Consider the following 11,992-nt stretch of genomic DNA (forward strand, 5'->3'; position numbering starts at 1 on the left):
AGAAAGAAAGAAAGAAAGAAAGAAAGAAAGAAAGAAAGAAAGAAAGACAGACAAGTGAACTGGGAGACCTGCTAGAATGAAAATTAAATGCAACAAGCAATTCATTTTTCTCAAGGCTTCCTTGCATAATTGTTCCTGAAGCAGGGCTCTGAGAGATGCTCACGGATGCTCCACAGACACCACCAAAGTTGGTGGCTCAGAAGCTTGTGGGAGGCACTTGGTCCTTTCATGTACAGGTGTTAAATTTGCTCTCTGAAACACAGATTGAGTGCCTGATAAATTAATACTCTACATTTATATTTTGATTTATTTATAAATGTGAGCAGAGAGAGATTTAAGAAGTACTAATTAAGGAAGCAATCAAAGATGCATGCTTCAGGAGAGAAAAAGTGAAGTGTGAGGTACTTAAGGAATACCTGAAATATTTGCTTCCTTTGCTTCATCTACTCCCTGCAAAAAAAATAAATAATGTTATTCTCATTTGATAGGCAGCAGCCTGTTGACAAATAAAAGAGTTGAGGCAGAGTCTCAGGGAGGCTTTTTCCTGGAGCATTTTCTGATTTTATCTACAGCATTTAACAGAAGAGAATCTGAAAAATGTGCTGAGACCTTGGTAGGGGGAGGCTTAGATAACTAACCCCCGATTCAAATGCCTGCATCCAAAAAGTAAATCCTCAGCCCCTCACCTAATCCTATAGGCATTTAAACACCTGCCAGCAAAATACCTTAGACATCCTTTTATCCCCCCCTCTGGCACGGAGTGTACAGAGACCACCTAGTCTCAGTGACCATGCAGTCTGGCAGTGGCTTTGCAGGCTGTTTCCCATCCGATCCACCCCGTTCCTCAGCCTTTGCCACAGGCAGGCCATGTTTAAGCCAGAACGAAGCAGTGCTCCCCTCATCTTGCACAGCCAGCACCTCCTGCAACACCGGGCCCAGCAAGGCTGTCCGCCTGGTGGACCCGAAGCCTGACCCCTCAAGAGAAGGGAGAGCTCCAGCTCTTGGTGTGCTGGGCCTCCTGGGGCCTCTCTCCTACTGAAGCTTCTCCAGTCTGCAAAAAGAGCTATCAACCACAACAGGGGAAATCCAGGCCCCAGATCAGAGGAGTATTTGGCTTTAGAGTTGCCTGATGGCTCAGAGGCTGGGCGAGGCAATGCTTACATTAGGCAACTTTCTCAAACCTTGCCCCTCACAGACACCGCTCGCGACAACTCATGTGCTGAGGAGCAGGAATAACACAGGAGGTCCTCTGTGCTCATCCCAGCTGCCAGCCCACCTTCCAGTGAGACAACTGGTTTTGATCATCAAGCTGTGGTCATTTTTGCTTTGTTCTGACACCAAAGGCCATGTTTTTTGCTTGTTGGCAAGTGAAGGCTAGCCACACGCCCACAGGGGTGGTCAGCGCGAGTATAGAAGCAGGTCAAAGTGAGCACGGGGCAAAGACCAGGCTACAATCAGTGCATCACTGGAGACAAGGGGAGGTGGGGAAGGAGATCTCCTCACAAGGGCACTGAGGGCCTTCCAGCAACAGCACCAACGTGTGGTTTTTTGGATGCATCTTGATCAACCCTAACAGCACATCTTGTGATGCAGGTGAACACTCCTTCGTCATACCACCAAACGCTGCGACCTCCAGCCTTTCTCACTTCACAGCACTTGTCCCTCTGTAGAAAAGCCCCTCTAGCTCCATTCACCAGCCAGTCTCAAAACAGTTCCAAATCCCATTTCATATGTATTTGGTTTCTGGTCCATGGTCCCAGCGTTATTTGTCCTCCTGCCTCAGAGAGCTACATCAGAACAGGAACACCGGTGATTTTCCTCTGCTTCTTCCCTCCTTTCTCGCTCTAAGTTTGGTGGTGCTTGCGGAGTGCCAATCACCAGACTTCCCGGGTACTGCATCCCGCACTCTGGACAGCACAATTACCTCTCGAGCAATCAGCCTGTGACACAACAAGCATAAACAGCAGCAAGAGAGAAAATTTAAAAGCGACAATGTTTTCACACAGGTGCCCCAAGTCACCAAACAAGGGAACCCTAAACTCTAACATATGGTATGCTGGCAGGATTGTTTCCAAATACATTTTTTTTTTTTTCCTAAGCAGCATCGGTGTCCTGAGGGACTAGTTACACGCAAGACAGACGGCGGGATGACTCGAACGAGCCAAGAAGCATCCCAGCGGTCCATTAACACACCCCTGAAGTGACTGATGGAGGCAGAAAACAAGACCATTTTTTCCTCCCAGGAGAGGCCGCAGACACTGAAGGCAAAATCAGAGAGATTTATGCGCGGGCTCCACTTGACTTCGTTCTCAGCCCTGCCCCGGCCCCTCCGTGACGGCTCCCGCGCCATGGCCGGGCCGAGGCGGGGCCGGGAGGCTGCTCTGGGGCAGAGCCGCGGCACGGCCCCACCTCCGCCGGGAGCCTCCCGCCGCTTAAAGCGGCGATATCGCGGCCGGCAGAACCGGCAGGAGGGCAGGGCCCTGCCCGCCCCACGCGTGACATTTCCCCGTCACGACAGCGGGGGCCGCCCGTGGCTGCGGCCCGGAGCCCCGCTGCCGGCGGGGGCGAGCCCCGGCCGCAGCCCCGCTGCCCTTCTCTGCCCACGGCCTGCCCATGGTGCCCGTGCCTTGGTGGGCAGCGTGTTGGTCACCGTGCCACCCGGACACCAGTGCTAGCCCCCGCTGCTGTCCCCATCCCCTTGTGCCCCTGGGGAGTGGGCATCGCCCTCCTCCCAGTGGCGTGAGGCACCATCGGGACCGTCACATCTCCTCAGCCCCGTCCGCGGGGGCCCCCAAGTTGAGGCTTGTCACGGAAGAAGCCGAGGGCCCAGGAGAGCCATCTGATGAAGAGCGAGCACGTTTTTATGTGCTCTGAACCCTCCCACCCAATTTTTCCCCTGCCGCCAGGCAGTCCACCCCTTTCAGCACGCATTAGTGAGCATCACAAGCCCATTGGAAAAAGTGCTGGGAATGAAAAATGAAATGTACTCTATTTAGTCTTCAATTAAGGAAAAAGAGTTTACTCCGTCTCTCAAGGGCAGCGAAAACTGGAGCAGAGTGCTAGGTTCATTGAACATTAATGATCTTTCCCTATTATGCTAAATTATTGTTTCCTAAGCCGGTGATCAAATACAATAGCTTTATTAAAGCCCATCCCAGTGAGGAAAGAAGAAAAAAAAAAAAAAAAAGGCGTCTTCCTGCTGCGGTGGCTCTCAGGAGTGACAAAGGACGGAGGGCCCAGAAGAGCGCCGCTGCACCAAGCAGGGGGAGCGGCCGCCGCTGCCGCAGGCACCACCGCGCGGCCCCCAGAAAGGGACCTGTGGAGGTGCTCGGGTGCGGAGCAGGATGCAGGAGGTCCCCCCGCCAAGAGAGAAGCTAAATCAGAGAGGCGTTTAGCTCATGGTCCAAGCGGGACTGAAGTCTGTGCTCTGGGCTGCAGGGAGCGAGGGCAGGCCGTAGCCGTGCCCTCCTGGGGGAGAACGGAACGTGTAGTAAAAGGAGGTGATTTGGGTGCGAGCTCAGGGAGACAAGGCTGTGCTCTTTAGACAAAATTAGATGAAATGATTCTAGAGCAGGCCTGTGGAGGCCACAGCCCAGGGTAATTACGACGACAAATTGACGCTGTGATACAAGTATGCTGCTGAGACAAGGAAAGGATAAGTAGCTGTGCTGAATATAATGGGTACAAAAATAGGGTCAAAACTATGTTAGGGAAAGGCTGTAAACCCCCTAATCACCCATTCCCTATGTGCCCCCACCACATTTAAATACCAGGCTGCATCCCTGGCCCCCGCAGGACAAGGGCCAAGCAGGGCAGGCTGCAGATTGTGACACTTGCTTCAGACACCCCGTGAGATGCCGAGGACAGGGAGAGAACCGGGTGCTGCTGAGGACACCCAGCACAAGCCCTGCAGCCCTTGGGGGGGCACAAGACTCACTTTGTTTCAGCAAGAGGCTTTCTTGCAATGGGAACTTCAGTTTGCAAGTTGTTTCTCCCCACCCCAGCCCATCCGTGCAGCAGTGCTGGCTGACGTCGAACATCCTGGTTGAAGTCTACCTGGGGAAGGGGAGGATCGCTCGGCACGCAGCCTCGCATCCATGGCAACACACACTTTACATATCATTTTATCCTGAACAAAAGGAAATTAAATACTCAGTGTGAGAAGACTTCAGGTTTTGAGTAAGGAGGGGGAGGCAGGAGCAGGCTTTGCCTCCAGGTGGAAGCCTGCTGTACGGCATCCTTAATGCAAACCGGGCACATAGCATCCATAATGCAATGCACTTAAGGAAAGTGTTGATAGAGCAAAACTGGAGGCTCTGTGAGGAGCATAGGAATGCCAGGCTTGTTTCAGCTGGCACCATTAGCAGCTTAGTACAAGCTACCAGAGCCACCACCAACCCTCAGCAAACAAATATGCAAACAAGTCACTCTCAAAAAGTAATAATAGACAAAAATCATCCTTCCTCCTCTTCCAAAAAAAAGTCAAGAGACAAAAAAAAACTGAGAAAGGTCAAAACTTTATGCTTTGCACTAACAACATTTGAAACCCAATTCTGATCTGACTTCTAAGGGCAGAAATCTAGAAAACCAGTTTTCAAGCTGCAGTGGTTCAAATCAGCAGAAAATCCTTGCTGTGCCCCTGGATACTGGAAGGTTTACTAACACTGTGTGATGTCCGTGACTGCTTTGGGTTTCATATCTGGTGATCTACAGAAGCCTCACCTGCTTCTAAGGCTTGTAGTTTGTTACTTTGATGTCTTTTTTTTTTTTTTTTTTTTTTTTTTTCAAACCCAATTATTCTGAAGTTGGGTTGAACATTAATTAAATTAGGTAGTTAACAGCATAAAGTGGCCTGATTTTCTTCTGCTGTATCCCATGGGTTTTATCTGCCCGAGCACGGAACAAGTGAAATGCATGAAACCCCACATTTCTTGTCTGGTGTAATGTTACACGAGAATGACAGCGTGTCACAAGAAATGCAGGCTGTCACCGTGCACAGTTCCGCTGCACCTGCGGGTACATCTGAGGCTCATAGCTGTAACTCTAGGACTGCGAGCTTCTCCTCACCCCAGTGCCCTCCTGCTGTCCTTGGGCCATGAGGGGAAGCATGGATAGCTCAGGGATGGAGCTGTGCAGCCTGAGAAGGCAGTGGTGGAGACCCTGCCCTGTGCACGGAGGAACCAAGTGCTGGGGGACCACTTGTCTGCTAATTTAGGTGCAGTGGCCCTGCCAACGACATGCAACATGCGTTGGCTTCTCCATTCCTGCTTTTCTATCTGTAATATGAGGGCAATAACAGACTTGCTGAAAGAGCACCATGATGCCTGACTTGTCCTCGTGAAGTGCTCTGAACCCACAGGAGAGGCTCTGCACAAGTCCAGGGCTTTGGCAGCACATCCTCAGCACTCCCCCAGCACTGGTTGTGCTGCTGCCTCTAGATGGCACGTGTCGTTGCCATTAAGCATTATTTGTTATCTACCCATGCTCTATGCCGGCTCCAGGTATGGAGATGCTGAAGCTGCTTTCCTTACATTTGCCCTTTCCCACAATTTCAGGAAGATAAATGCGCATCCGAAGTGTTAGAAGTCAGAATTCTGTCATTTCTAATGCACAAAAGACTCCGTCTGGCACACCTATATTTTTCAGCCTTTATGCAAACCGAGAACTGAAATGTTAACGAGCTTTGTGAGTAATTCCTATCAGGCAGGGCAATTTTTAAAGCCATTTGGCGAGTACACTTTGCTTTCTGGAAAGTAATTCTCTTGACGATCACTAGGATCATGCGCACGCTGATCACGGCCACGATGGAAAAAAATCGGACGGAGATCATTGCACTGACAGCAGATTGAAAAATGACAAGAAAGCAAGATGCACAGGGAAAAACATCCTAAATATTCTTTTGCAAAATAGAGAGAGAAAGCATGTTAATGATTTGTGTTTTCACAGGAATGGCTTCCTTTCCAGGAGCACTGACTGTAGGGCCGACAGCACAGCTCTTGCAGCGTCCCGCTCACATGGGAGAGGTCTGGGAAATGAAACTCTCCGAGCTGCAGCATCGACAGAACGCGCCTTGACTCAGATGAATAAAACAAGCAAAATAACCATCTAGGCTGCTCACTGACAACTAAATTACGTTTCTAATTTAGTTTTAATCATCAGAAGCAATATTAGAAACATAAAGGATTTTTTTTTTCTTATGGAAGAACGTGAGGCAACCCAGGAGCACCCGTTTAACCTAACTGTACCAGCTCCAGCCGCCCACCTTCGGCAAGCGGGAGAGCTCAGGGGCTCCGCAGCCCATCTCTTCACAAAGCACAAGCAGAGGGCCTGGTTTTGATCTCTGGTGGCTATAAAATCGGGGATATCTCTGCTGAGCAGTCGCCTCACTGCGTAGCTGGTGTGAAAGGAAGTAATACCATTAATATCCTCCAGATCTTTGCATCCAGGTTCATCCATAATGTATGGCACCTGGGTTTGCACTGCACTGTTAAAAACTGAAAAATAACTCTTTGCCAGATGAGAAAATCCTGTGTATCGTTAACAAAACAAAGGAAACGGTTACATTTCCTTAGCTTGAACATATGAAGGGGCATGGAAAACTTTGGGGATTAGGAAGGTGACCCAGCTAAACTAAAGCAAATTGCCTGGCTGCCGTCGCTTAAACAAATAAATAGGTGAGCAGGTCCCTAGCTCATCTCCAAGAAATCAGGAACAAGAAAAAAGAATTCACACCGGCAGCTTTAACCCATAGTTTATTAATGCACTTTCCCCCCCGGCAGGACACAAAAAGGAAGCTAGCAAGACAGGCGCATTAAAAAATGATGATTCCTCCATCTGAAATTTACAGATATGCAGAAATAAGACCGCTTTGTCTGGGCTGCGATGGGGCCCCGGCACAAGCCCTGCCTCTGGTTAGCGCATCCCGTGCTGCAGGGGGGTGCCCGCCGGCACCTGGGGGACACCAGCCCTGCGGTGCGGGGCTTGTGGCAGCAGGAGGGCTCAGGGAGGGGTGGTGGGGTGTGTGCAGGGGCACTTTAGAGGCTGTTTTACTTTCCGTGAGATATCTTTGGGAATGGAGCCTTTTAGCTGGATTGCAGCTACAAGAGGAAATCACCACAGTCCCCACAGACGACGATGCTTTCAGGGCACAGCAGGAGAAGCAAGCGAGCTCTCCCAGCCTCACTGTGCCCTGGTGCCCAGCCTGCTCTCAGCCCCCTGCCTGAGCACAGCGGTGAACTTCCCAGCATCACACAGCCACAGGTGCCCAAGGCTGGCAGCATCCGCTCCTCCAAACAGCTTGGGAAACCCTGGACTGGTACGTGCTCAGATATGAAATTTTATATGCATGTTTTATGACACTGAAAGTGAGCTTTTTAATGAACTGCTCACAGCTCCAAACTAGGGAAAGGAAGAGCATTTCCAATGTCCAATGTTATTTACCCAAAATTATGAAATGCTTTGTGTCAAACGCCACGGGCAGTAAGGCCTATGGAGCACACATAACACGCAGGGTGAAATCCATTAGCGAGGCATAACGAGTTAGATTAAACCCTCGCCAAGGGTGCCGTGATATTTGTTAAATGCCAATCAAATCAGGGCAAAAGACTTTGCAGCCAGGAGCCACCACGCTGGGAAGTAACTGCTGCTCAGGTCAGCAGCACCCGTCCTCTTCGGTGGTGAGAGCTACGCCAGCACCCGAGGGGTGAGGGAGATGGCTTCTGGGTTGTGGCCAAGCCTGAGCAGAGTGGCTCTGAGGAGCACTCGTGGTTTATGTTGTGGTAGCAAAGAAGGAATAACATGCAATATAAGGTTAAGCCCTGACATGATCTCATTCCCAAGCTAGTCCTGGACCACCTAGCATGCCGGTGAGAAAGTTCTCAGAATTATTACCATTTAAAAAAATGCACTGAACTTCAAAGGGCAATCAAGCCACAACCACAGTGCCGGTGCTGGTAAGAGCACGCTGCATGCCCAGTAAGTCAAAGCATAACCAGCTCCATTTTCACTTTCTTCCAGTTATTCCCAGAACCCGTGAGGGGGCTGGCATAGCCCTAGGCTGGCAGCAAAGTGTAGCACCAGCAAGCAAATGTGTGAGCAGTGGGAGCCTCGCCTGGAGAAAGGCACCGCAGAAGCTCATCCAGCTTCAGAACGCCTCTGGACCCCTGAAAAAAAAAAAAGGCATGAGGAATGTGCCCTGTGAGTGCCAGCCTTGTGAGCAAGCTCCTAAGAAGCAGCCACCCCCAGCCCGCATCCCTCCTTGGTGTCCAGCAGCAGCAAACCTCTGGATGCTGCGGGAAGCCCAGCAGCACGGTTCCTCCAGCGAGCTGCAGCGAGGCTGCCAGCAGTGCGTGGCCAGCTCCTGCCCTCAGCACCACTTGGGGCTTACAACTTCCAGGGCTGCAGGTCTTCCCACTCTCTAAAGAGAGGCCCTCCTCACCTGCCCTGCTGCTGGTTGCAAAGGGAGCAGCAGGAGGAGCACAGCATTAGAGCGGCGCCAGCGAGATTTCAGCGCAGGAGAAGCCCGACGGGACCCCAGCCCTTTGTTCTGCTCAAAGACTGCCTGGGCTCAGGCACTGCATCAAGCTGGAGGCACGCGAAGAATGCACCAGGGCAAGAACTGACAAAGCTCTGCTTGCCTCGAAGAAGTCACACAGCAGAAAGGTAGTTTCCTTAACGTGACAGTGATTGAAAGCTTTCTCCAGCACAGCAGCAGACGATCTGCAGCAGAACAAAATGCAGGAGCTCCGTGGCACAGCATCACCATCCCTGGCCTCGCTTCCCCATGGGATGCGGCTTCTCCAGCATGGTACCTCCAGCCTCACCGACCCGTAACCACACCACTTTTCAGCACATACCCCATGTACAGCTCGAGGTGGTTACCAACCGACAAATGGAGCCCCATGTTTCTTCATGAAGGGTGTAATTATCTAGGGTCTGGCTCTAAAGGCGCTGCAAAGGAGATTTATTTCCCATTAGCCATCAAAAGCAGGGTCGTGCCGATACTTGTAGAAATACTCAAACAGAAACAAAACCAGGGAAGTTTGCGGCACAGCAGTTTGCTCTTCACTGTGGCTTACAATTTATACCAGCAGTCTATTACTTAAACGTATTTTCATTAGGTGAATGCAACAGAGCTGCTGCTTTTGAGTTACAAAGTAAGGCTGACAAGCAGTGCTAAAGAGGAATTAAGAATTACACAGCTAAATTGTGTATTATCATGTAAATGGCAAGGGAACTGTCACATGGGGTTCTGAGCATTGTTCGGAGAGATAAATGCTCTGAACTATAAATGCGAGTTCAATAGAGAGCCCTGTCAGTTAAGCACTTGAATGAAGCAAGTCTTGGAGGCTGCTGTAGCATTTTAAGATAAACACATATGCACAGGTTGCAACATCTAATACAGCTAACTAGCGGGTAACTTAAAGCTGTTTGTAAAACCCTTGTCCTAGCTGAACAAGCAAACCAACCAACCCACGACACGCACACACAAAAGGAAAACACAGTAACGGCCAAAGAAACTCATCTCGGTGTGAAGTTTAATCTAAATAAATGAATATTAACAGCCCAAGGACCCCCACCAGCATGGATGAAGGCGCTGCTCTTGCTGAGGTCCGGGGGGGTCGGTGCTCACCGCAGGAAGGCAGCAGCCACCGCCTCGCATCCCCCCGGCGCGCTGCTGCCTCAGCACCAGGGGTTACGCTGCCGCTCCGTTACAGCGGGATGGGCACCGGCATCTGGGGCGCAAAGAGGATTAGCTTGTCCTTTGTCCCTATTCCGGCTGTGTTGTGAGCCGTACAATTGCCTCTTCTGTGGATACTGGCACATGATAAAAAAATGCAACAAGAGATGCAGATGCTTTGTTTTGTCCACCCGCTGGTGCTGCTTTGCTGTACCTCAAACAAAACTTTTGTAGAAAAAAAACACCACACACCTCTTTTAGCAAGACTGAAAAGCTTTCCTATTCTTCAGTTTGGCTTCAGCCCCAGCTGCAAAGATAGATGAAATGGAAACAGAAGGCAGAGAATCAGTGCAACCACCTCCCAGAAATACCTGGCAGCTCCAGAAGCTTTGGGTACCTGCTGTTGGTCCGGTGACACTTGAAGCGAGCCATGTTACAAGGCTGGGACACAGACTGGGCACCCAAAGGGGCTGCCAGCCCCTAGGCTCAAGTCAGTTTACTGAAACCAACCGGTGCTGATAAAAGCAGATCTTTTCAGGCTTGGAAAAAAAAAAAAAAGACCAGCAACCAAATCCCACGAACAAAAGCCACCACGCAAGTCTGTTTAGCTGAAGCTCAGTGCAGGAAGCAGCTGGGAGGCAGCGGGCCGTGTCACTCACCAGGGCTGGCGGAGGTGCGCGCTTCCCTTTCCAGGCTTGGGCACATAGTCGGGACAAAGGAGGCAAAACATCGGGCACGCTTTACTGAAACATCAGTTTCTTTAGTATGTTACAGAAAGGCTTATGAACATTTATAATGTACATAAAAGGCAGACTTTGTAAAATAAAAAGGTCCTTTTTATAAAAAATTAAAAAGTCAAAGTAAAGTGCATGGGACAGTTTCGTTCTCCGCTTTCACTATCACATCAAAGTCTTGGCACACAGCGATGTGTCTGCAGCCTGGGAGATCGATCCTCTTCCGTCCCCCACGCGCCGGTTACGTTACGGGTCAAATCAAAGGATGGCGACGATCACAAACACACACCGGGGACCGAGCAGCCGAACCAGGAGCGCCCACGACACAGACTAACAGCTACCGGGACGGGGGCTTTCTACACGCTTCCTTCTCAGCGCCGACATCCAGCAACCGCCCGAGGGGGGTCCCTGGGTGCCTGGCACCACCGCCAGCACCCGGCTCCGGGCACCCCGGGCCGGGGGTCAGAGCGCGGCGGCCTGCGCGCGGCAGTGGGCGATGTGGCGGTGCACGAAGTCGACGCGGGCCTGCAGCAGCTCGGCCTGGCGCTCCGAGAGGAAGCCGAGGTGTGCCCACAGGGGCTCCCGGGCCCGGTAGCGGCGGCGCAGCTCGGCGGCGGCGCTGCGGCGGCGGTGCAGCTCGGCCACCCGCCTGGCCGTGCCCTCGCGGAAGACGCAGACGGAGCGCAGCAGCGGCTCGTGGTAGGGGTCCCAGACGGCGAGCAGGCGGTAGCCGTGCACCAGCCCGGCCTCGTTGTCCATGAAGACCAGCCCGCCGTCGGGGCCGCGCAGCAGGTTGCTGGTGGCGCGCCGCATGACGCGCGGGTCCCACTGCAGGCTGAAGAGGTTGCTGGCCAGCCGGTCGAAGTTGGCCGTCAGGTAGTCGAAGAGGATCAGGTCGCTCCACTGCACCAGCTCCACCAGCTGCGCCGCGGGCAGCCCGCCCAGCTCCGCCGCCGACAGCGCCCGCGGCCGCCGCCCGCCGCCCGCCTCGGCGCCCCAGGGCGCGGGGGCCACCACGGCCGTCAGGTTGTCCACCCAGCGCGTCAGGCTCACCACGGCGCCCTCGGCCCACAGCGAGCCGCGCAGCTCCTCCCGCACCGGCTCCCACTGCCGCCCGCGGGGCTCCACCAGCGCCAGCGCCATGGGCGGCAGGCGCTGCTGCATGCCCAGCACGCCGGCCAGGTGGTAGGACAGCGCCTCGCCCTGGATCTGCTCCGGGCTCACGCCGTAGCGCACGCAGGCCCGGCTCCCGTCCGACAGCCGCGCCAGCCGGTTCGAGCTGCGCCCGCAGCCGCCGCGCTCCAGCGACGACACCCGGGCGGCGCGGGCGGCCGCCGGCCACGCCGCCGCCTCCTCGGCCGCGAAGCCCGGCGGCACCCGCGCCTCCAGCTCCCGGCTCCAGAAGATGCCCCGCCGCACCGGAGCCGCCCGCCCGGCCGCCTCCTCCTCCTCCTCCTGCTGCTGCTGCTCCCGGCCCACGGCCAGCAGCGCCCGGAAAGTTTTCTGCCCGCCGCGCCGGGGCTCGCCCCGCTCCGGCCCGGGCGCCGGCGGGGGCAGCGCGCAGAGCCCCAGCAGCGCG

The 11,992-nt window shown here is 53.3% G+C and overlaps 1 protein-coding gene and 1 long non-coding RNA gene across 2 annotated transcripts in view; both read right to left on the reverse strand.

The window, feature by feature from the left end:
- LOC118168015 overlaps positions 1-2,506 on the reverse strand; it is a 20,748-nt gene extending 18,242 nt beyond the window's left edge. Inside the window, exons 1-2 of the long non-coding RNA XR_004751329.1 lie at positions 2,194-2,506; positions 417-450 (exon numbers count right to left, since the gene is read on the reverse strand). This is a non-coding gene — a long non-coding RNA (uncharacterized LOC118168015). The remainder of the gene's footprint in view (positions 1-416; positions 451-2,193) is intronic.
- Positions 2,507-9,522: 7,016 nt separating this feature from the next.
- Positions 9,523-11,991, reverse strand: FJX1 (four-jointed box kinase 1; the record flags this gene model as incomplete). The annotated part of the gene is made up of 1 exon (XM_035327539.1): positions 9,523-11,991. A coding segment is annotated over one exon (1,116 nt), but the record flags the coding sequence as incomplete, so codon positions are not given.
- Position 11,992: the final 1 nt, after the last annotated feature.

Source organism: Oxyura jamaicensis, chromosome 5, assembly GCF_011077185.1.
Source record: "Oxyura jamaicensis isolate SHBP4307 breed ruddy duck chromosome 5, BPBGC_Ojam_1.0, whole genome shotgun sequence".
NCBI classification, from domain to species: Eukaryota; Metazoa; Chordata; class Aves; order Anseriformes; family Anatidae; genus Oxyura; species Oxyura jamaicensis.